This window comes from Coregonus lavaretus (genome assembly GCF_964263955.1).
Source record: "Coregonus lavaretus genome assembly, chromosome: 10".
NCBI lineage: Eukaryota > Metazoa > Chordata > Actinopteri > Salmoniformes > Salmonidae > Coregonus > Coregonus lavaretus.
The window spans coordinates 60,281,738-60,306,465 of NC_139997.1; the positions used below are offsets into that span (position 1 = coordinate 60,281,738).

At 41.6% G+C, this 24,728-nt stretch overlaps 2 protein-coding genes across 3 annotated transcripts; both read right to left on the reverse strand.

Annotated features, from left to right (window-relative positions):
• Positions 1 to 1,175: 1,175 nt before the first annotated feature.
• LOC311136195 (guided entry of tail-anchored proteins factor CAMLG-like) lies at positions 1,176 to 8,780 on the reverse strand. Its single transcript, XM_084170294.1, has 4 exons — positions 8,473 to 8,780; positions 3,911 to 4,383; positions 3,683 to 3,748; positions 1,176 to 2,344 (listed from the first exon to the last, which is right to left on the reverse strand). The coding sequence occupies exons 1-4, from the start codon at positions 8,633 to 8,635 to the stop codon at positions 2,153 to 2,155; spliced, it is 894 nt and encodes a 297-aa protein (XP_084026420.1). The 5' UTR covers positions 8,636 to 8,780; the 3' UTR covers positions 1,176 to 2,152.
• Positions 8,781 to 14,790: 6,010 nt separating this feature from the next.
• On the reverse strand, positions 14,791 to 23,446 carry LOC311135951 (CTD nuclear envelope phosphatase 1A-like). 2 transcript variants are annotated; one of them, XM_084169993.1, is made up of 9 exons: positions 22,957 to 23,446; positions 22,703 to 22,861; positions 21,075 to 21,141; positions 20,116 to 20,234; positions 19,881 to 19,952; positions 19,429 to 19,545; positions 18,750 to 18,861; positions 16,046 to 16,130; positions 14,791 to 15,918 (listed from the first exon to the last, which is right to left on the reverse strand). In XM_084169993.1, the coding sequence occupies exons 2-9, from the start codon at positions 22,805 to 22,807 to the stop codon at positions 15,858 to 15,860; spliced, it is 738 nt and encodes a 245-aa protein (XP_084026119.1). In that variant the 5' UTR covers positions 22,808 to 22,861; positions 22,957 to 23,446; the 3' UTR covers positions 14,791 to 15,857. The 2 variants fall into 2 exon arrangements, with proteins under 2 accessions (XP_084026119.1, XP_084026120.1); XM_084169994.1 differs by having other exon boundaries at positions 22,703 to 23,294.
• Positions 23,447 to 24,728: the final 1,282 nt, after the last annotated feature.

Consider the following 24,728-nt stretch of genomic DNA (forward strand, 5'->3'; position numbering starts at 1 on the left):
TGACAATGACCCGAAACACACAGCCAGGGCAACTAAGGAGTGGCTCCGTAAGAAGCATCTCAAGGTCCTGGAGTGGCCTAGCCAGTCTCCAGACCTGAACCCAATAGAAAATCTTTGGAGGGAGCTGAAAGTCCGTATTGCCCAGCAACAGCCCCGAAACCTGAAGGATCTGGAGAAGGTCTGTATGGAGGAGTGGCCCAAAATCCCTGCTGCAGTGTGTGTAAACCTGGTCAAGACCTACAGGAAACGTATGAGGTAAAAGGTTTCTGTACCAAATATTAAGTTCTGCTTTTCTGATGTATCAAATACTTATGTCATGCAATAAAATGCAAATTAATTACTTAAAAATCATACAATGTGATTTTCTGGATTTTTGTTTTAGATTCCGTCTCTCACAGTTGAAGTGTACCTATGATAAAAATTACAGACCTCTACATGCTTTGTAAGTAGGAAAACCTGCAAAATCGGCAGTGTATCAAATACTTGTTCTCCCCACTGTATGTGTATAGATTATCTTGGCAAAGGAGAAATGCTCACTAACAAGGATGTAAACAAAATTGTGCACAAAATTTGAGAGAAATCAGCTTTTTGTGAATATGGAATATTTCTGGGATCTTTTATTTCAGCTCATGAAATATGGGACCAACACTTTACATGTTGCGTTTATATTTTTGTTCAGTATATACAGTATATAGCTGTGTCTGCTATACAGATATAGAAGGAGGCTAATTTGTTAAATTTCAATCAGTATATTTTGTATAAAGATAAGCATTATATTGTTAGATTATAGGAGTAACTCTGGTAGACCTGAAACAGACTTCCTCACCTCAAGTTCAACTGATGGAGTCAGTTGGAGCGCCGGGATGCACTGCCTTCATGTCATAGGCCTGCAGTAGGTAAAGCTTAATAATAGCCAGACCATACCAAACCTTCACAAATGTTCGTAAACATAATTAGGGTAATATCAAAAGTAAGTCGAGCCATTGTTTATAGGGAAAATACGAGCAAAAGAGCAAATGTAAACCAGGGAAAAAACACACGACCCTCCACAAAGCAAAAAATCTATAGTTTTGGACCAAGGTCACATATGTACACTTAGCCTACATCTCAGGTCCTGAAGCAGCATTGTTGAGATAGGAGTTTGATGACAGACTGATCTAAACTCAACCAGAAACAATTGTGAAATGCTTCAAGGTTTTATTGGTTTAATACAGTTTAATATATTCATTCCAGTATGTTATTACCAGAAGCAGCATCTCTATATCTTTGTGTTGATATCGATTTCAATATTTCACATGAAATAATAAACTATGAATAAAGCATTTACACTTAAAAAAATAAATAATTGTAAAACATTATGAAAAGCAATCAAGTAAATCTGACAAATGAGATCACACCAATGAAGTTACATAGAAAACCTGTCTCAAACTGAATAAATTAATTAGGATGCAATGCTAGATTAAAAGATGATGTAACATGCCACAGAGAGAGTATGAGTGAGGCTGGTATAGCTAGAAAAGCAATACATTACATTTCCACAATCAGAGTTATCCAGCCAAGATATACACGTTTATAAGATCCCACTGCCCCACATTGAATAGCAGTGACAACACACACTTTCCAAAAAGACAATCCTAAGCAATCCTTCTCCTAGCCCAGATTCAAGGTAAATTGTGTAATAAGAGTTTAGACATGTACAGATAAAGTCAACCATGTCTTTAAGCATACAAGGTTGCAAAAACCATAGGCAACATTCAGAAAACCCTGAATGACAAATGCATCTCCTGTCTTCCATATGAGATAAATCAATTCACCTGAAACAAAACAACAATTAAGAAGTAACTGGACCCCTTGTATAAACAACGTAGAGAGCAACATAAATGGTAACTTAAAGCAGCTCCTATGGACTCCGACCAGATGAGGTAGAGGGTCAGAACACAAATGAATGTTATGTTACCTTGTTCAACCTGTTAGTTCTGTCTTCCTCCCTTATCTACCTGCGGACATTGCACCTCGACCCCCTCTCTACTGATTCAGGATGGGAAATGGTAGGGAGAAGGAGGTAGGGTAAAGGATCAGTATCAGGGGTCAGCATAATGTCCACCTCTGTGACAACGCCATAGCACAGGGACTTCCTGTCCATCAGGGAGTCTCAAGTCTCTTCTGGACCAACCAACAGCACGATCTCGTGACTGAGGATCAATGTGAAGAAGTAGACACAGAGGTCAGCGAAGACGTCGCCCATCTTCCTGTAGGTGTCCATGGAGCGGTTGATGACCTCAGCAGGGATACCAGACAACAGGAGCGCGGCAGTCAGCACTGTGGTTTGCATCTTCTTCTCAACCTGGTGGATGACGGAAAGTTTTTACACGTGTATGTAGGCATAATACACAGGTTATGACCATATATGCCTGACCCATTTGGTATACACTATATATACAAAAGTATGTGAACACCCCTTCAAATTAGTGGATTCGGCTATTTCAGCACACCAGTTGCTGACAGGTGTATAAAATCGAGCACACAGCCATGCAAACTCCATAGACAAAACATTGGCAGTAGAATGGCCTTACTGAAGAGCTCAGTGACTTTCAACGTGGCACCGTCATAGGATGCCACCTTTCCCACAAGTCAGTTCGTCAAATGTCTACCTTGCTAGAGCTGCCCCGGTCAACTGTAAGTGCTGTTATTGTGAAGTGGAAAGGTCTAGGAGCAACAACGGCTCAGACGCAAAGTGGTAGGCCACACAAGCTCACAGAACAGAACTGCTGAGTGCTGAAGCGTGTAAAAAGTGTCTGTCCTTGGTTGCAACACTCACTACCGAGTTCCAAACTGCCCCTGGAAGCAACGTCAGCACAAGAACTGTTCGTAGGGAGCTTCATGAAATGGGTTTCCATGGCCGAGCAGCCGCACACAAGCCTAAGATCACCATGCGCAATGCCAAGCATCGGCTGGAGTGGTGTAAAGCTCGCTGCCATTGGACTCTGGAGCAGTGGAAATGCGTTCTCTGGAGTGATGAATCACGCTTCACCATCTGGCAGTCCGACGGACTAATGTGGTTTAGGCGGATGCCAGGACAACGCTACCTGCCCCAATACATAGTGCCAACTGTAAAGTTTGGTGGAGGAGTAATAATGGTTTGGGGCTGTTTTTCATGGTTCGGGCTAGGCCCCTTAGTTCCAGTGAAGGGAAATCTTAACGCTACAGCATACAATGACATACTAGATTATTCTGTGCTTCCAACTTTGTGGCAACAGTTTGGGGAAGGACCTTTCCTGTTTCAGCATGACAATGCCCCGGTGTACAAAGCGAGGTCCATACAGAAATGGTTTGTCGAGATCGGTGTGGAAGAACTTGACTGGCCTACACAGAGGGATGGGATGAATTGGAACGCTGACTGCGAGCCAGGCCTAATCACCCAAAATCAGTGTCAACCTCACTAATGCTCTTGTGGCTGAATGGAAGCAGGTCCTCGCAGCAATGTTCCAACATCTAGTGGAAAGCCTTCCCAGAAGAGTGGAGGCTGTTATAGCAGCAAAGGGGGGGACCAACTCCATATTAATGCCCATGATTTTGGAATGAGATGTTCGAGGAGCAGGTGTCCACATACTTTTGGTCATGTAGTGTATCTGTGCTCCATTTACTATATAGTAATGCCTAATGGTGAATCGGTATCTCTTACCTTTGGAAAATATTTGTACAACCCCATGTAGGCCAGTTCGAGGGTGAGGAATGGTGCGAATATGGACTGCAAAAGGGAAGAGTATAGCCTAGTTAAAGAACTGCTACAACAAATCCTTACTCTCATATTACCATACATGCGGCAGAATCTAAGACAGAATAAGTCAGTGGTATTGAACAAAATCAAAGCTCTCAAGGGAAGGGACAAGACCTTTCTGATCAGACTCACCAGATACTTGCAGACAAAAACCCTGACAAAGATAGCGAGGAGGACACTGCCAACAAGCCTGAAGAGCTTGAAGGAGTCCAACTCATCTGGGTCAGAGCCAGCTGCATCCTGGGCTTGTTTCTCATTAGCCAGTTGGCCTCGGAGCTTCATGGCATCATCAAAGCGGGACAGGTACTTTTGCAACCCTCTGCATGGGGATCCGGAGCGGCTGGGCTCATCAGCTGCCAGCTGGGCCTCTCCCCGTGGCCTCTGACGGACCCCCAGTGTCACATCCTTGTCCACACCGCCACCCAGCACCTCGCTGCTGTCTGGCAGGGGATACCCTCTCCTCTCTGGGAGATCACTGTAGGGGTGGCTGCTGCCTACTGCCTCTGTGAGGAATGGAGACAGTCTGGGGGAGGGGTATGTTGACCACGACTCGCTCCTGTCCAAGTCTAGATGGAACCTGGGTGCCGTAACACTTCTGGACGCTCCTGTTGGGACAAGGGCGGGATTGACATGGCATTGTCAGTGTAATGTATTAGGCTAACTTGATTTATCTGTGATATGACCATAGAGATTCTATATATGGATAAATTGAATCCAACTTTACATCAGTAAGCTTGTTAGATAATACAGAAGAGCGCTCAATTGTCATTACTACATAACTGCAGCACATTTCACACTGATGCAAGGTTTCTTTTCTAGCTCACTGCATCATGGTCCATAGCAGTAGCGGGTAAAATCAACGGGGAAGCCAAGCCAGGAAAAAAAGCCTTATTACAACGTGTGTTGTGATAATTGCGTTGTTTGCTCTATAACCTGTTAGATATCTTGACACCGTTATATATAAGCCTAAGGCCGAGCTAATAAGAAGAAAGTGGCAGAATAAATTTAACCACACCTTTATTTAATCACAAAACCGGAGAGCAAAACCGGAGAGCAACATCTGTCTGGTGAACTCCACAAAACATATTGCATGTAACAAACAGTTACATGACCTACAGCATGGTCAAGCGAGTTACTGATTCAGACATTTTCGACCTACTAAACAACTATTGATTTAGAACCGCAAGTTGCAAAGAGAACAGGTGCTGCTTCCACTATAGCGGCACCTTTTCAACTTCGACATTTCAACATCATCTAACGCTTAGTCTAATACAGTGACAACTAAAAGACACCAAAAACTATTTAGTCCAATCAACATAAGCTAAATATGGCTGTCCATGGTACTGATTTCTGTGTGTGTGTGCGTGCAAGTAGAAAAAACATGTTGAATCACCCTACTTGTAGAGAAACACCAATGCCATCCTCCTCTTTTATGTTGCCTAAACGGTCTATGACTCTGTCATACAGTACGTGCTTTTAGTTTTTGTTGTCCTAGGCTACCTGGTTAAAGTAATTGCTCACTAGCCTAACTTCCTTTCATGGGCAACGATGCGCCAGGCCAGCTAGTTAACATTAGCCTACTACATCTAGCTACATGTTGAACTTCCATCCTCTCAGGCCAGGGGCACAATGTATGAATTTATGGTTGGATCAGAATCGCCGTTATAATCATTGGCCAGTACGGAGAACTAAGTAAAACCACAAGTCCAAATCTCCATCCATGGCTAACTTAGGAAAGGGATCATTTTAGCTAGCTAGCCACTGGAGGACAACGACACAACAGGATGCAACAATTCAAGTTTTTTCTGTCAATGAGGTTTGGCTTCTGATGTGATTGGTGTGAATCCAAATCCAAACTGGCTTCCCATTACACTTTTTTTTGGTGCACCAGGACCATTCACAGTTGAGCTCACTCAGTTTAGCTTAACGCTGATTGGCTATTATTTATACTTTTTATCAAATGCTCGCTGGCTTCCCTTGCATTCAATGCTATGGGCAGGAACAACGTCATACTCTTTTTGACCAGACAGCATCAGATAGCTGGGCTACACATACTGAAACGAGAGGGGTGCTGTTTCATTCGCTCACTTGCTCTCTCAGGTGAGATACATTCAGCCTCTTGTGAATTGAAGGTAATTTATGAAACACAGAGAGACAAAATATCAATAACATATATATATATTTTTTAAAACTTTTTTGGGGAAGCCTGGCTTCCCTTGGCATCCATGAATACACGCCACTGGTCCACAGTAGCTAGTAGATTGTAACAGGCTAATGTGAATTTTCGACCAACCTTATCAATGAGAGAAGATTTGAAATAGACAAGATGGCGGCGTAAACATTGTTGGATTACTTCATGGAGCAAAATATTTATTTTATTTAATAACAGAGCATTTTCTAAATTCAAACGAACATGGATGTTTATAAGACATTAGGCAGGTTTCCATTGACCCAAGTTCATTCAACAAAAGCAATGCCGCAAAAAAAATTTTTGCGCCATATGTAATGTTAACGGCAGATATAGGAGAACTTTCTAAAGATCGACAAAAAAATGTATCTGTTTTGTCAAACTTTCTTTATTGAGACAAATGATGATGGTAACGGTTTTCTGAATAAATGATGATTGCCTAATACTTTTGAAGGTACGCGGGGCACGTGATGTCATGTAACTATAAGCTCCGCTCTACATTTAATTCTAAATGCCTACTGCTTGCAAAATCTATTTCTTCAACAGAAAATTATGTTTCTATACAGGACAAGGATTGTCCTGACTTTCAAGAATGCCTGCTGAATTGCTTCGCCTTGCTTTTCTGGTCGGCAAGTTTCAATTAGTTATAAAAAAGAAAATAATGCACCCCCCTCCCCAACGGTAAAATTGTTTTCACATGACCCTCTCCTTGTACTGTAAAATAAATGAAACACCATCCCCCCTCATAGAATTAACTCAAAATAATGTTTACAAATAACAATAACTGTAGTGACCCTGTGTTTATAAAAGTGAATATCGACTTTGCCACTTCAGCATGCTTTTGTGGCAGTCGATGCCACGCAGGGCTACGGGCAAGAAGGTTGAGGTTTCAACGACCACCACGGACGAGCTCACTCTCCTGTTTCATTACACTACAATCAGAGCTGTCTGCAGACAATGATCAGCTAGGGGGAAATCAGATTTTCAACTTTTTGATGCCATATTTATAATTATATAAAATATATGCAACAATTGTTCCACCAACAGGTTTCTCTGCCAATGCACCACACAACCAATAAACAAAGCATACCGACTTCGGACACTTCAATATCATGGTTTGTGTTTTCAACACCACAGTAAATAGACTATGCCAATCTCGACAAACAGAAAATACATCCCTCCCTACCTTGTAGGCCTACCCAGTATCGAAGGCTTGGCTTGACAATCTCCGAATGTCATTAAACTTTTTGGTGTTTTGAAACAGATGTCTCTTTCCATTCATCAATTGGCCACTGCACAGTTTGGATTGATTAATTTTATTTGTCAGTTAAAAAAATACATATATACACAAAGATTTGTTTAAGCGACTGGGATTTGCACGATAAAGTCGGGGACTAATTTCCTTTGTGGTCCCCATTTTGTACATAAATACATATACAATTACATACTGTAGATACAGACACATTACAGAGATAGAGACGAAAAGATGAGTATGAGGGGGGAGTTAAAGTACAATTCTTACAAGCTTGTTTGGCTGGTAGCTTATTCTTTAGATGTTTGGGGCTGCTGGTGAACCATGATGTGCTGACATAATCAGTGATACTGGACTAGAGCACTTGCCAGAGTCTTTAGGGTGTCTATAGCTAGTTTTCCATCGAATTGGCGACAGATTTTCATGTGAATATTCTAAGATCTTCATAAAAACAATATGCCATTTCAGAGTTTCCTTCAGGAAAATTTGGCCCCGGACAACATGACAGGGAAGATTTTATTTTACCGGACATTTGAGAAATTTAACGGACATCCATATGCATTCAGATCCAACCTGGTGCAGCCAGCGCCATCAATAAATGAGGGATGTTGGCCAAATGAGCCACATTTACGTGTCCTTAAAAACAGCCTATACAAATTACAAAAACACTATTCCTTGTGTTTCAATGTGTAGCATATGCAAAACTTCATAGCCTTTTTTTTAGGCTACTTTCCTAAAACAATAATAGTCCACCTCACGGTTCAGCTGTCTGAGATTTGAGCACTAAATGTATCAGGGCATTGCATAAATAGGCCTATAGACTTACGTGTCCACTATGATATTAATATTTTAATACATATAATGTCTATATAAAGGAAGAGAAGTTTAGGCCTAATCGCAGATATAGAGATATGCCGGTGGCATGCTACAACACTGACATTAAATTTCGATCTGTCCCTTAGGTTTCTGACTTTCAAGGGAGTTGTACCTAGCCACTGTGCTTCTGCATTGCTTGCTCTTTGGGGGTTTAGGCTGTGTTTCTGTATAAGCACTTTGTGACAACTACCAATGTAAAAAGGGCTTTATAAATAAATGTGATTGATTGATCTAATAACGCCTATCAGCCAGCTGGAACAGAGTAATGGTCTGACTGTCCATTGAAGCTAGCTGCAAGCTAATATAAGCTAAAAAGCTAAACAATTTGCTTGTCTTATCAGCCAGCAAACCATTGACCACCACTTAGGTTTTCCTTACCGTTGTTTTCAGCTTCAGCTTTGGTGAAACCCACAATTCTGTTCATTCTGTCTTCGGAATTCATGAGCAATTTTCGTCTACGAATTTCTGCTCTTCTTTGAGCAGAAGACAGACTGCTTTTCTTTTCTGGGGTATTTTGACTAGTGTCATCTGGACACTGCATAGTTTCAGAAATATTACGATTATTTCATATACAAGACACACTATTCTGATCTGTATGATCGTGCACACAAATTCTTAGATCATTGCATTTTACTGCAGACGGACACAACAGAATAGGGCCGGCCTGTTTTGTCTGTGTAGTGCGCACTTTGATGATCTCATCCTCTATGGAAATCCAAAAGGTTCAAATCGTCTTACCCGGAACACGTCTTAACACTTATAATGATCATTTTTCACTTGCTTTTTTCAAGTGTCAAAAGTATTTTTTACATATGATCTTTACACCTGTCCAGTGCGTATTTACAGGTGATTAGAATGCTTGTTATGGTCATTTTTTAGGGGGTAGATCAGCTTTAATATTGCAGATAGATTGTAACTTCCATCAATGTAATTGTCTGCCTAGTTAAATAAAGGTAAAATAAAATAAATAAAATATATGCATATAACATGTTTTTTCTTTCTTGTTTTTTTTCTCGCATATATTTTATTTATTTTATTTTACCTTTATTTAACTAGGCAAGTCAGTTAAGAACAAATTCTTATTTACAATGGCGGCCTACACCGGCCAAACCCGGACGACGTACATATATATACTGTATATATATATATATATATACATACATACATATATACATCCTTTAAAAATATATATATTTCCCTTTATTACTTTCCAACCCCACCATCCCCTCCCTATTTGGAGTAAACTAGTGAACAACAATGATTAGTCCTCTACTTCATGCTCATACATACTATATACATTTTATGGACACAGTCACTAATTATATTTTGTTTGTTTTTACTCCTGAACTTCCTCCGATCATTTTCATGATGTCCATCTGGTATGCTTCTATATGCGATCTCTAACTGTGCTCTTTCACAAAAGCTCACAATATATAACCTATATACTTATTATGTTATGGTCATTCTTACACTTTTTCATTTCACCTGTCCAGTGTGCATTTACAGGTGATTAGAACGCTTGTTATGATTATTTTTACACGTGTTCATTACACCTGTCCAGTGGGCATTTACAGGTGATTAGAACGCTTGTTATGGTCATTTTTACACATGTTCTTTACACCTGTCCAGTGTGCATTTACAGGTGATTAAAACGCTCTAATCCAGAGACTCTGTCTTGCTCCAGAGTCTAGGTGGGCCGACGCCTAGAGACAGGGGCTGAAGCAATGAAGGAGGGGCGACCCCCGCCTCTGGCCAAGGCCACCTACATCCCGCCAGCTCCCTTTCCCAGCGATATGGGGGAGAGGGCCAGAGAGAGCAGAGGCAGACCCAGGGAGGGGGGCCGACCCATGCCCAGGGCCACCAGGGGGCGCCACTACATCCACCTAGCTCCCTGCGCTAGGGAGATCGGGGGAGAAGGCCAGAGAGGGATGGGGCCGACCCAGGGAGAGGAGGGCTAACACCGGGAGAGTGGGGCCGACCACCGCCCACGGCCACCAGGGGGCGCCACTACATCCACCTAGCTCCCTGCGCTAGGGAGATCGGGGGAGAAGGCCAGAGAGGGATGGGGCCGACCCAGGGAGAGGAGGGCTAACACCGGGAGAGTGGGGCCGACCACCGCCCACGGCCACCAGGGGGCGCCACTACATCCACCCAGCTCCCTGCCTCAGGGAAAGGGGGGAGAGGGCCGGAGAGTGCTGGAGCCAACTCAGAGAAGGGGGGCCAACCCCCGGAGAGGGTGCCTGATCTCCGCCCCCTGCCAAGGCCTCAAGGGGGCGCCACTCCATCCAGCCAGCTCCCTGTCCCAAGGAGATGGGGGGAAAGGGCCCAGTAAGGGGGGGGCAACCCCCGGAAGGATCCTAACCCCCGCCCACAGCCACCAGGGAGCGCCACTACATTCAGCCAGCTCCCTGCACGGGCTGGGGCAACCCAGGGAGGGTGGGCCGACCTCCGCCCACAGTCAAGCCACCAGGGGGCGCCACTACATCCAGCCAGCTCCCTGTCCCAGCTATAGAGAGAAATAGTAATGGCGTCTTTTTGTAGGTAGTAACTCCGCCATTGTTCGTTCGACAGCCTATGGGGCAATGAATAGCGTTTTTTTTTTTTTTTTTTTTATAATTGCCAAAAACAACCTATTTGGTAAATACAGGCTTAGGACCCCCCGAAATGTTATACGTTTTTGTTCTATGAGATAATTTTCATCAGCTAATGTCACATTTTATGATTCTTTTAACTTTTATGTATTGAAAAAAGCAAATAAAGCACTTAAAGGCTTCATAATTAATTAAAGTAATGTTGAATGACTGATATTATCTCATAAAAGAAAACATAAAAGATCTCCTAAACCCGTCTTATCCTCAGACCTTATTCTCTGCGTTTTGTCATATGTCATATTTCTACCATTATTACATTTACATTTTAGTAATTTAGCAGACGCCATGGTAATATTTTGTTAAATACATATAACTCACATCTCTGGGCCATCTTTTATCATTTTCCTCACAGTAACACACATTTTCAGCCTTTGTTGGTCTTATTACACCAATATCTATTCCTTTATGGCATTGAAAAATCTATTCAGTTCCTTCACATTGAAATGAATCGTGGCCAATTTGAAAATAGGCTGCTGTGACTGATTCTACACTAAATCTATGATGACTATATGAAACTTTTCCAATGGGTATCCTTGTTCTGTGGGAAATTTGGTGTAGTTATCATCTAGGGTACCATGTGATAATAAAGCACATCCCAATACTTTCCATTCTGTGTCAATATACCCCAAAATGCATACAGGTATGACCTTTGACCATTTTTCGTTGTCTGAAGTATCAAGCTGTAAGTCGTGAAAACACATTTTATTGACACTTTCCATCCAGCAGATGGGGTTGTTTTGAGAAAAGTACCTACTTTTCCAAAACCCCATCTGTTTGATAAATAAATTCAAGCAATAGTCACTATACTTTCCAAACCACAAAGGCTGGATTAAAATATGTTTTCTAAAAATGAATGTATTACTGTTAAGGAGGCAGCGGAAGAAGGACCAGGGTGCACAACATTTCAGAGAAATAAACTTTTGTTGCGTATGGAAAATGTCTGGGATCTTTTATTTCAGCTCATGAAACATGAGACCAACACTTTACATGTTGCATTTATATTTTTGTTCAGTGTATATACATCCCTGTGAAAATGTGCTGCAAACTGAGACGTCATCGCTCTAGTTGGTAATCCAATGTTTTGCGAATAGCTGGCTAGCAAATATCTAATGTCATCTTATTTTAGCAAACATTGAAAAAGCCAACAAAAAATAATAGTAGTGAGTTGTGACTGAATAGATATTTATGATAACATTTCAAAACAATACATTATACTATAGACCTGCTAAATTACTCACATCCAGCATAAAAAACATTAGAAACAGAATTAACTAAAATAATTCTGTATTTATTTCATGAAGCAAACATTGTATGACTTTGTGAAGGTGTAGTAGAAAGAAGCTGTCCGTTTTCCTCCCCCTCCTTCATCCGTGGTGCTCTTTCAACATAGCATTTGCAGATTCCTGTGAACGTCAACAGTCATGAACACGTCATTCTGAACAGCAACATCTTCCTAATAAGAATTTAGTCCAGTTGACAATTCAACAGAATTCAGTCTTGTCCATGTTGATAATCGGTACAACATGAGACAGATCACAAGACAGCAAGCCGTGGTATACAGTGGGGGAAAAAAGTATTTAGTCAGCCACCAATTGTGCAAGTTCTCCCACTTAAAAAGATGAGAGAGGCCTGTAATTTTCATCATAGGTACACGTCAACTATGACAGACAAATTGAGGGAAAAAAATCCAGAAAATCACATTGTAGGATTTTAAATGAATTTATTTACAAATTATGGTGGAAAATAAGTATTTGGTCACCTACAAACAAGCAAGATTTCTGGCTCTCACAGACCTGTAACTTCCTCTTTAAGAGGCTCCTCTGTCCTCCACTCGTTACCTCTATTAATGGCACCTGTTTTGAACTTGTTATCAGTATAAAAGATACCTGTCCACAACCTCAAACAGTCACACTCCAAACTCCACTATGGCCAAGACCAAAGAGCTGTCAAAGGACACCAGAAACAAAATTGTAGACCTGCACCAGGCTGGGAAGACTGCATCTGCAATAGGTAAGCAGCTTGGTTTGAAGAAATCAACTGTGGGAGCAATTATTAGGAAATGGAAGACATACAAGACCACTGATAATCTCCCTCGATCTGGGGCTCCACGCAAGATCTCACCCCGTGGGGTCAAAATGATCAGAAGAACGGTGAGCAAAAATCCCAGAACCACACGGGGGGACCTAGTGAATGACCTGCAGAGAGCTGGGACCAAAGTAACAAAGCCTACCATCAGTAACACACTACGCCGCCAGGGACTCAAATCCTGCAGTGCCAGACGTGTCCCCCTGCTTAAGCCAGTACATGTCCAGGCCCATCTGAAGTTTGCTAGAGTGCATTTGGATGATCCAGAAGAGGATTGGGAGAATGTCATATGGTCAGATGAAACCAAAATATAACTTTTTGGTAAAAACTCAACTCGTCGTGTTTGGAGGACAAAGAATGTTGAGTTGCATCCAAAGAACACCATACCTACTGTGAAGCATGGGGGTGGAAATATCATGCTTTGGGGCTGTTTTTCTGCAAAGGGACCAGGACGACTGATCCGTGTAAAGGAAAGAATGAATGGGGCCATGTATCGTGAGATTTTGAGTGAAAACCTCCTTCCATCAGCAAGGGCATTGAAGATGAAACGTGGCTGGGTCTTTCAGCATGACAATGATCCCAAACACACCGCCCGGGCAACGAAGGAGTGGCTTCGTAAGAAGCATTTCAAGGTCCTGGAGTGGCCTAGCCAGTCTCCAGATCTCAACCCCATAGAAAATCTTTGGAGGGAGTTGAATGTCTGTGTTGCCCAGTGACAGCCCCAAAACATCACTGCTCTAGAGGAGATCTGCATGGAGGAATGGGCCAAAATACCAGCAACCGTGTGTGAAAACCTTGTGAAGACTTACAGAAAACGTTTGACCTGTGTCATTGCCAACAAAGGGTATATAACAAAGTATTGAGAAACTTTTGTTATTGGCCAAATACTTATTTTCCACCATCATTTTCAAATAAATTCATTAAAAATCCTACAATGTGATTTTCTGGAAAAAAAATTCTCAATTTGTCTGTCATAGTTGACTTGTACCTATGATGAAAATTACAGGCCTCTCTCATCTTTTTAAGTGGGAGAACTTGCACAATTGGTGGCTGACTAAATACTTTTTCCCCCCACTGTATAGTGTATATTTATATACAGTGGAGATCAGGTTTTAAGATTGAGGTTTCTAGCTGAGGATAACTGGAGCCACCAGTTATATTATCTCACTTTGCCAGAAATACACACAGTCACATTTTTGTTTTGTTTTTGTCAGTGTTAGACTGTTGTAAAGTTGTCAACTTTTAATGGTCTTGAATAAACGTTCATGTTAACTGTGTAACTGACTCTTTTTACAGTTTGTTGTTTGTAGGCTATCAATTGGATTTTGAGGTGTTGGACAAGAGTACATTTCAAGTTTAGTGCTGTTTCATAGCGGTACAAAATGCTAAAGGCTCATTCTGATCAATAGTTTTGCATCATGTGCCATCTACAGACAGTCACGCCAAGTAAAAAATAAGTTTCCTCTATAAACAGTGTGAAACAGCGCAGGAACTGACCAATGGCAGGTACCAATGGGCGTTGATATCAAGAAACACCCCAAATTGCGGTCTACAATTACACCATATTGCAATATCATGGTCAATATGACAGTTTTTGGCAAGTTCGCAGGACTAAATGAGAAGAAAGAAGGGGCCCCTTTTCAGGAAACACCCCCTGGACACTTGCCCAATTCAGACCCTTCTGTCCTGCTCCAGGTTGGATGAGAGGCCTGTATTTGTCAGAAAATGAATTTCCACTTACAGGAAAAGTCTCTCAATTAAATAATTAATAAATTTAGAATAGTCACGTGTGTGATCCATGTATAGACCGTATGGATCCACGTCAGCCAATGCTAAAATATTGCTCTGAATTTTATGTTTCAGAGATTCACCATGGAATGCAGTGAATAAAGCTCACAAAATAGAAGCAGTAGGAAACTACATGAGACAACAATCATGAATGAAGGTCAGTAAAAGAGTATGATGCCAAGCAATTTATTGGAAACACTGATAGACTTGATGTCTGACCAACAGAAACCCATCCAAGGCCTTAGCTTACATTGTTCAATGGGGCCAGGATGTTGGAGTTACATTGAAGGAAATGGGATAATGTGAAAGAGAATGGGTGTAATTCAGGCTTGAAAAAGTCCAAGGAAGAAAACATGCTCATGAATACAAAGCTTGATAAAAATGAAAATAAAACGTAACTTTGCTCTGTGGATGGAGAAGTATGGTCAAAATCTTACTTCTGTATTAACTACACAACATTCAAGTCATTTCTGTCATTTTGGTAAATCTCTGAATAGAATACAGCAATTTATTTTAGAGTAAAAAAATTACGTTCTGAACAAATGGATGCAACTTCCATTATTTCATTTCAACCTGTTCAACTCCTCAGTAAAAATCCATACATCCCAATAATTGAAAGATATTGCCAACCTGACCAGGCCCAGTCCATCACTAACCACTGAGTAAATATTCAGTTCTATTGAGGCTTGATCAGTTATCTATTAGTTGTAGATGGTAAAAGCAAGAGATTTACAGAAATGTTGAGAAAGAATGATAGACTGGGTAAAGTAGTGGAGAAAGTTGAGTTCTAGGGAAATAAACCATAATAAGATGTGATGGGATATAAGGAATGACTGGTTTCTTCATAGTCTCATATCATCAGTATTTCCATAGTCAATAGTTTAAAAGATTTCATCAACAACAACAAAAAATGTACCTAATGCAAGCATACTCTCACGTTTACACAAACACTCGACATGCACTCCCAGAATCCAAGGACTTTAAGGCAAGAGTTTCCATTCAGGAAAAATTAAAAATAAAAAGTTTGCCCTCTCCACTTTGTTTTCCTTCCTTATACGTAGCTCCCCCCTCTGTATTTGTGGCCCCCAGTCTTTGTCCTCACCCTTCTTAAAAAGAGTCACACACCATGGAGCTGAGGGAGATGTGGGCAGAGCAGAGGAGGGGGGTCGTGCAACAACCAGCAGAGAAGGCATTCTAAAAAGACGAAGTGGAGCTGCGGACGCTAGCACCGATGGCGAATCACCATAGCCGATGCTGATGGAGGTTTCGACTGAGGACGGACCGGACATCTGAGGTGAACCTGAGATTTGAGAGGAAGAAAAAGAGGAACTGGAGCATTACTATGGAAAAACAACATACTAATGAGTTATGATGAGGGGTCACTAGTCTTGGCAGCTCATCACAGGTGTAATATCTTTGAGACATACCTCAGTGCGTCTAGCATGGGTAGCAGGTTAAGAAGAGCTGTGTCGCTTGGGTCGCTGAACCACGATTTGATGGGTATTGCATTGTCTGTGAGGTGAACACACAAATGTTTGACAAGAGGATAAGGAGACAGGACAGATTAATGATGACAAAAGAAGAAAAGGGTCATAACCCAATAAGCCCCTTTTGGGTACAAACTCAATCCCAGGAAAATGGCACTTGGCATCTACCTAAACTTAGTTTGGAATAGCAGTGTGGTAGATAGGCAATTACACATGAGATATTCCTGTGTGAGTTGTCGCACATGTACAGCGCCTTCAGAAAGTATTCACACCCCTTGACTTTTTACACATTGTTAAGTTACAAAGTGGGATTCAAATTGATTTAATTCTGCTTTTTTGTCAACGATCCACACACAATCCTCTTATGTCAAAGTGGCAGAAAAATTATACGATTTTTTTAAACATAAAACACTAATATACACTACATATACAAAAGTATGTGGACACCCCTTCAAATTAGTTGATTTGGCTATTTCAGACACATCCGTTGCTGACAGAGTTGTATAAAATCGAGCACACAGCCATGCAAACTCCATAGACAAAACATTGGCAGTAGAATGGCCTTACTGAAGAGCTCAGTGACTTTCAACGTGGCGCCACCTTTCCAACAAGTCAGTTCGTCAAATGTCTACCTTGCTAGAGCTGCCCCGGTCAACTGTAAGTGCTGTTATTGTGAAGTGGAAAGGTCTAGGAGCAACAACGGCTCAGCCGCAAAGTGGTAGGCCACACAAGCTCACAGAACGGGACCGCTAAGTGCAGAAGCGCGTAAAAATCGTCTGTCCTCGGTTGCAACACTCACTTCCGAGTTCCAAACTGCCTCTGGAAGCAACGTCAGCACAATACTTGTTCGTCAGGAGCTTCATGAAATGGGTTTCCATGGCCGAGCAGCCGCACACAAGCTTAAGATCACCATGTGCAATGCCAAATTTCGGCTGGACTGGTGTAAAGCTCGTCACCATTGGACTCTGGAGCAGTGGAAACACGTTGTCTGGAGTGATGAATCACGCTTCACCATCTGGCAGTCCGACAGACGGATCTGGGTTTGGTGGATGCCAGGAGAACGCTACCTGCCCCAATGCATAGTGTCAACTGTAAAGTTTGGTGGAGGATAAATAATGGTCTGGGGCTGTTTTTCATGGTTCTGGCTAGGCCCCTTAGTTCCAGTGAAGGGAAATCTTAACGCTACAGCATACAATGACATTCTAGACGATTCTGTGCTTCCAACTTTGGCCGGCTGCGACCGGGAGACTCATGGGCGGCGCACAATTGGCCCAGCGTCGTCCAGGGTAGGGGAGGGAATGGCCGGCAGGGATGTAGCTCAGTTGATAGAGCATGGCGTTTGCAACGCCAGGGTTGTGGGTTCGATTCCCACGGGGGGCCAGTATAAAAAGATATGTATTCACTAACTGTAAGTCGCTCTGGATAAGAGCGTCTGCTAAATGACTAAAATGTAATGTAAAAAATTTAACTTTGTGGCAACTGTTTGGGGCAGGCCCTTTCCTGTTTCAGCATGACAATGCCCCCGTGCACAAAGCGAGGTCCATACAGAAATGGTTTGTCGAGATCGGAGTGGAAGAACTTGACTGGCCTGCACAGAGCCCTGACCTCAACTCCATCGAACACCTTTGGGATGAATTGGAATGCTGACTGCGAGCCAGGCCTAATCGCCCAACATCAGTGCCCGACCTCCCTAATGCTCTTGTGGCTGAATGGAAGCAAGTTCCCGCAGCAATGTTCCAACATCTAGTAGAAAGCCTTCCCAGAAGAGTGGAGGCTGTTATAGGAGCAAAGGGGGGACCAACTCCATATTAATGCCCATGATTTTGGAATGAGATGTTTGACGAGTGTATCTTGATTAGATGCGTTTAGATAAGTATTCAACCCCTTGTCAATACAATCACCTTTGGCAGCCATTACAGCTGTGAGTGTTTTGGGGTAAGTCTCTAGGAGCTTTGCATACCTGGATTGTACAATATTTACACATTATTCTTTTAAAAATTCTTCAAGCTCTGTCAAGTTGGTTGTTTATCTTCCTAGACAGCCATTGTCAAGTCTTGCCATAGATTTTCAAGTCTTGCCATAGATTTTCAAGCCGATTTAAGTCAAAACTGTAACTAGGCCACTAAGGAACGTCGGATGTCGTCTTGTTGATCCATCCTCAGTTTTTTCCTATTACAGGCATTAGAAAAACTCCCTGGTCTTTGTGGTTGAATCTGTGCTTGAAATGTACTTCTCGACTGAGGGACCTTACAGATAATTGTATGTGTGTGGTACAGAGATTGGGTAGTCATTCAAAAATCATGTTCAACACTATTATTGCACACAGTGAGTCCATGCAACGTATGTGACTTGTTAAGCAAATATGTACTCCTGTACTTATTTAGGCTTGCCATAACAAAGGGGTTGAATAGTTATTGAATGAAGACATTTCAGCTTTTCATTTTTACTTAATTTGTAAAAAATTTAAAAAACGAAATTCCACTTTCAGATTAAGTGGTATTGTGTCTAGATCAATGACACAAAATCAAAATGTAATCTACTTTAAATTCAGGCTGTAACAACAATGTGGAAAAGGTCAAGGGGTGTGGATACTTTCTGAAGGCACTGTACATGTAGTAAATATAACATCGTAGCAGTTGCTTACCAGAGTGGCTGCGGTAGGCCCCAGGCGAGTTGTCCAGGATGACTACACTAGATAGATCGTTGTGCACCACAGAAAGATCTTTAATATAACTACCCAGATCCAATGTACAGTGCTAGACAGAGAAAAGAAAGAGGAATAAACTTGAGTTTTATATGTTGCAAATGAGTGATAAGTCTAACTGTACATCCTTTCCAGAGAGAACCTCTAAATCAGGTGTGTCAAACTAATTTTTCCCCGTGGGCCACATTCGGTCTTCATAGTCCTCTATCCATTGCTTTTGGAATTTTCGATGCTCCCTGACTGATGACTGTTAGCAAGCTGGACAGAGTGAAGAGACTATAAATGTAGGTCCATTATCATTTCTACACAGTTTCGATTTGGTTTTAGTTATGTCAATGTCGATTGAGCTAGGTGTTTTTCTCAAACCACCCGTAGGTCGGATTGAATGGGCTTGCGGGTCGGATCCGGCGTGGGCCGTATATTTAACACCCCTGCTCTAAATAATGACAAATAGACATTCAGGGCCGGTTCCCTGGACACAGAATTAAAAGTGAATTGAAAGTGCTTAGTCTAGGACTAAGCTTAATCTATGTCCAGGAAACCAGCCCTCAGACTGTAAGACTGAGCAGGGTGCATAACTGTACAGAGCTGAAGTGAACATGTCAGTGGGTTTGTTTACCTGTCTGTAGTATCTTCGTTTCAGGATGTCCCTGTCCTTGTCTAGCTGGTCAGACACAGCTGAGCCATAGATTTCCATACTGGCCGTGAAAACCACCAGCTCATACCACTGACTCACCTAAGAAAAGAGAAACAAACAGGCAAGAGAGAACCACCAGACAAATGTGTTCAAAATAAGTACAAGTGATTAATCAATTACAAATGAATTAACTGTAGTCTACAACCTCAAATTAGAATTAATGCTAGGTCAATGCACTTTTCACAAACACATTTATCCTCATCTCCAAGAGCTACAGTAGAGAGAATAAACACAATACTTATAATTTCCTTAGCCTCTTGAAAACCTACAAACACAAACTCATTTACATAGACAATTAATCCTCCATAATGTCCATGCTTACTAGTATATTTGAATAATTATTTGGATATTGACACAAAAGGCCTATCACTCACCACTTCTAAGAAGAAGTCCACATGCGGTCTTTTATGTACAAAAAACCTGACAGGATGTTTGTCGATTACCACCTTCACAAGAGAGAGAAAGAAAAAGAAAGAAAATAAGAGAAAGCAGGTAAGGTTAGGAGACACATTCCTGGAGTTAATGAGTGAACGATGAGTGTTGGTCAGTCTGGTGTGTGTGTTGACAAGGTGACGTTAATTAAAATCAGTCAGACAGTGAACGTATTACCTTTAGGATGAAGTCTGGTGGAGTGCCTGGTCTCACTGTGGGTCTCATCACCCCGTCATGGTGGGAGTGAATTAGGGTCTCGTCAAGATCCAGCACCAGAATCTTCCTCTTAACAGCATCTGATGAGCAAGAGCCCAATCACAGTCAATACCAGAGAGAAAAACTAAACAAGTAACCTCTCATTTATCAATTTCTACCTAAGCCATAGATCCCTGGTTTCATAGCCTAGTCCCAGATCTGTTTGTTCCGTCACACCAACTCTTACTGTCAATGTCCTGCTAATCATGATAGCGACAATAAGATTGTCAAGACAGCACAAACAGATCTGGGACCAGGCTAAGACCCTTTGACCTTCTTATAAGACACTATGAATTTGTGGTTGCCATGGCGCCATGAGGTAGACTAGGCAGAGAGCTCCTGTACATTTTAAAATATTTTATTGTTTGTGTTTTTTTATTGCATTTTTTATTTTATTTTGTTAGCCTAGTAAGTTTTAATTATTTATATACCTATTCAGCGGTCTCATAAGACCGGCAAGTCAGTTTTGTCCAGATAGCCCAGAGGCTAGCTTGCTTTCATTTTTATTTTAAACTGGAGATAGCACAGGCTTGGACATCACAGAGGCTTGTTGTAGTGGATCTCTCACTCCAAGGAGGACTATCCCAATAATTGATGTGTAGTGAGCCTCTGGCGCACTAGAGAAATCTAGAGGATGCCGGCATCACCCAGGTAGGTGCTACATGTCGTTTGAGGAGTCTCTACCCACTGAGTCTGCAGAGAAGCTGGGGATTGCAAGGGCTGGCCTGATGATCCGGACCTGTCTTACTGACTTGTTCGTCCCAAGAACTACATGTACTTTTGTTTTTAAGCGTCTTTGAGATTATCTGTATAATGTAAAGCGCTATATAAAATAAATATATTATTATTATAGTATTGTTGAAAGTAAACAGGATACTTACTGAGTCTGTTTCTGGACACAGGCGACAGAGGTAATGTGTCATAACGCACTGTTTGGTACTGGATTATCTGCAGAGGGCGAGATGAGCAACTGTCACAATTGAGAACCTGAAGAATGACAATTTCCCAAAACTGTTTTTTTTATAAACACAATAGGCCATTTGTTAAATACATTGTAGAGCAATAGCAGTGTGCTGGAGTTGTCAAATATTTAGTTTTTTACTATGCACCTGGAACTACATAAGATTTCAATGGGTTCCAGACATGTGGAAATTAAGTTCCAATGACACCAACACAGTTTGTCACTGTTCTGTTCTTTCAAATATTCCTCCAACATAGATTAGACACCTACACAGTGGTTCTCCTCCAGGACTCACACTTCAATTTGCCCTCTGCACCGGGGCTATATTTAACAGACACATACTCAAGCACACACATCCTCAGCTGTCAAGGACTGTCAGATGCAACGCAACGGGTAGTTTCAAGGCAGGCAGCCTTGTGAGGCCTTTGTGCACACACACAGATAGAGTAGGATACTTTAGCTGGTATTGTAGAGCTGATACAAACAAAAACCTGCTTACAGTCACCACGCATTATTGACAGAATGTCCAGCTATTACTTTCTCCTTTTCCTACTACAGTGGATTGGTTCGGTTCTGCAGCAAAAACGTGTTATAGGATCTGCTGAACAATGGAGTGAGTGGCTAATAGGGCTTACCACGCTGATTATAGTTGGCTAGTTGGAGAGAAATGACGCCCTTAGTCAAGTGGTTACATAAAACAGGGAAAGGTCATCCTAATGGGTTGTTTGTCTGAAGAGCCATTATCAAATCTGAACAGATGGGAAGCTCTAGGTTACACTACAGTGCGTCAACAGAGAGAGGGAATATACAACCATCTATACAGCAAGCATTTCTACTAGGCAATATACAATTGTCAGCTAAACTGGTAAAAAAATATTTTCAGAAAAATGATAATCATATTTTATGAGAGAACTTGGTTTAGGTCTTGTAAAAGTCAGCATTTGCACTTTTTTGTAAAAAGTAGAGTCAGATTCAGATGTTTTGGTTTATCCTGGTGCTCTTGCATTTCTTATTTTCAAGTATGATACTTGAAATAAAATACTATTTCAGAGTGTGTATAGAGTTCCCAGCTCTGCTTAGTTACACCTGAAACATCTAAATCCATATCCAAAGTCCAGAGTCCAATCATCACCATACAGTGTCATAAACACTGCCCATGACAGATGTCAGAATACAACTCTGCTTCCTCCTGTGCAATGCATTTTTTGCTTTCCTAGCATGAGCAAAACCAAGAAGTAAAGAAGGAATTTCAGTAGGTGTAAATGTATACTCACAGTCAGAGTTGTTGTGGCTACAAAACAATAACCTTTTCCAATATTTCAGTTATCATATAGTACAGTAGAAGTACCATTCAGACCTTGTAATATACATATTGGTGTGTGTGTGTGAGCTTCAGAAGGACTGTCTCAAGAGCATTGGCAAGTCCAAATGGGCCAAGTGTGTTATTAGTTTATCCAACTACCATTATCAGTTATCCAAGTGATATTGATTTGGGGAAATCCCATCGTAGGGGCCAATGTATTACATATTTAGTTCTAGAATACTCACCGTCCTTAAATGTTTCCTGAGTATGTACAGAATTAACCCCCATATTCTAGACGTCACTCCGAGGAAAGTGCGAATGCCAAGTAAACACTGACGGGTCTTCAGCATGTTGACTGTCACTGAAACAGTATTCTACCAGCCTCTTCCCTCCAGAACCTGCACCTGCAGGTCAAGTAAAGACACCGACTAATAGCAATCGTGTGCTCAGTTCAAATCCCACTTTCGCCACACTCGACTGAAAATGAATGAAAACATACCTTTTAAAAAGTAGCCAAACTAGCTAAACCGTCATTAAAAATGAAAGCGATGAATCCAAACGAGTAGCAACTAGCATTCGCTGGTACCCGGTCGCTAGTTTAGCTAGCCCTGGCAAGCTAGAAAAGTGCATAAAAGGAAACGTCCTTATAAAATCCAAACAATGCACTTCTAACTTTGCTTAGTTACGTTGACAGATTGAAGTTGGTTGACGAAATATGCCAAAAGTCCCAACTATACGCCGTCAACACAGCCTTCAAACAAATCCGGAAATGGACAGCGCGCCGCCATAACTAAGTGGTTTCGACTAGGCGGTATACATGCCGCGTTTATTCAGAACTAGGAAACTCGAAAATTCCGACTTGCTAACTGATTTAACGCGGCACGTGTATAACTACCACCTATTAGCAAGTCGGACATTTCTGAATTTCCTAGTTCCGACCAGTATGTGAACGCAGCAACAGCTACGACCGGAAGTGACTTTTTCGTAGCATGTTGAGAGAAGCTCGTTGGGCATTTAAGTCCTGAACAGCGCCTGACAGGCAACCTGTATCCCAGGCTGCGTTCCGCCTCCAAGACTAGAGCCAATCGCATGCAAGGAACAACGAGCCATCGAGCCACATTCAAACAGAGCCAGAAAGCTGAAGCCTAGGGGATGGATCGAAATGAATATAATGGGTACCTAGAGGAAAATGGGGGAGGGTCATGCTTTTTCAATTTCAGTCAAGGGGAGTGTTTAGTATAAATAAATAAAAAAATCTAGTCCAGGGGAGGGTCATGCAATTTGTAATTGATGACATTTCAATATTTCTCAGTGTTTTAGAATTAGTATTAGGCTATATATCTATGTGTGCCCTATGCCACCCCTCATCTCTGATTCTCTGCTGGGCACGCAATATCAAGTGTGCCTATAGGCAAAAAAATTAAGTGTGGTCTCAATCAAATGATCCATAGACTAAAGGCTACGAAGTGCATGCTTGGTGAAGCACAGAGCAAACCTGCTCTGCTCTTGCTGATCAAAAACGTTTTGTGTGCTACCTAACAAATGGCTGTGCTGTGTAGGCCTACGGTGGCAATTCATGAGGAGAGTCAAAGGCTTCTTCCAAAAATATTTTTGGGGATTAGTCCTAGTATAATCTTACGCACGGCCTAGCCTATAGCCTATGTTGTGTTCAGTGTAAAAAGGAGAGCGTGAATATGAGGAGGAGGACCAGAGGTCAACTTTGATAGCTTGCTACTACTATAATTGATTTGATTAAAAACAATATGTTTCTTGCCCATGATGTAGGCCTATTTATTAGAGACTTCAGAATAATCCAGATTAGAGTCATTTACATTTACATCATTGTGGTGCTGAAACTTGAAGCAGCAGCTGTGAAAAAATCAATCGGAAATGGACAGCTCATGGTGCTGAAAGTAGGCACATTTGAGTAGGCATAATTAATTTAAACAGTCTTCATTTTAATTAGACTTTATTAACAACAAGAGGGCTTTGTGTTGGAGCCTATTTCTTCCTACTGAAGAAATAAGAAGTAGGCATACCTGTTTGACAGACGAAATTAGGCTATAGGCTGCTATATCCATAGATTTGTCAGTCAATTCCTCCATCCACCATGCACCTTTTCAATAGCCTACCACCGTGTCAGTGAAGGGCTGTTAAGTTAAAACCAAGACTCGAATTGAGGGGGTATAAGAGGATATGCCATAGGTCTACTTTTTATGAATGAAAATGGCAAAAAGCACAGGCCTACCCCTTGTTAGTTTAAGATTTTGA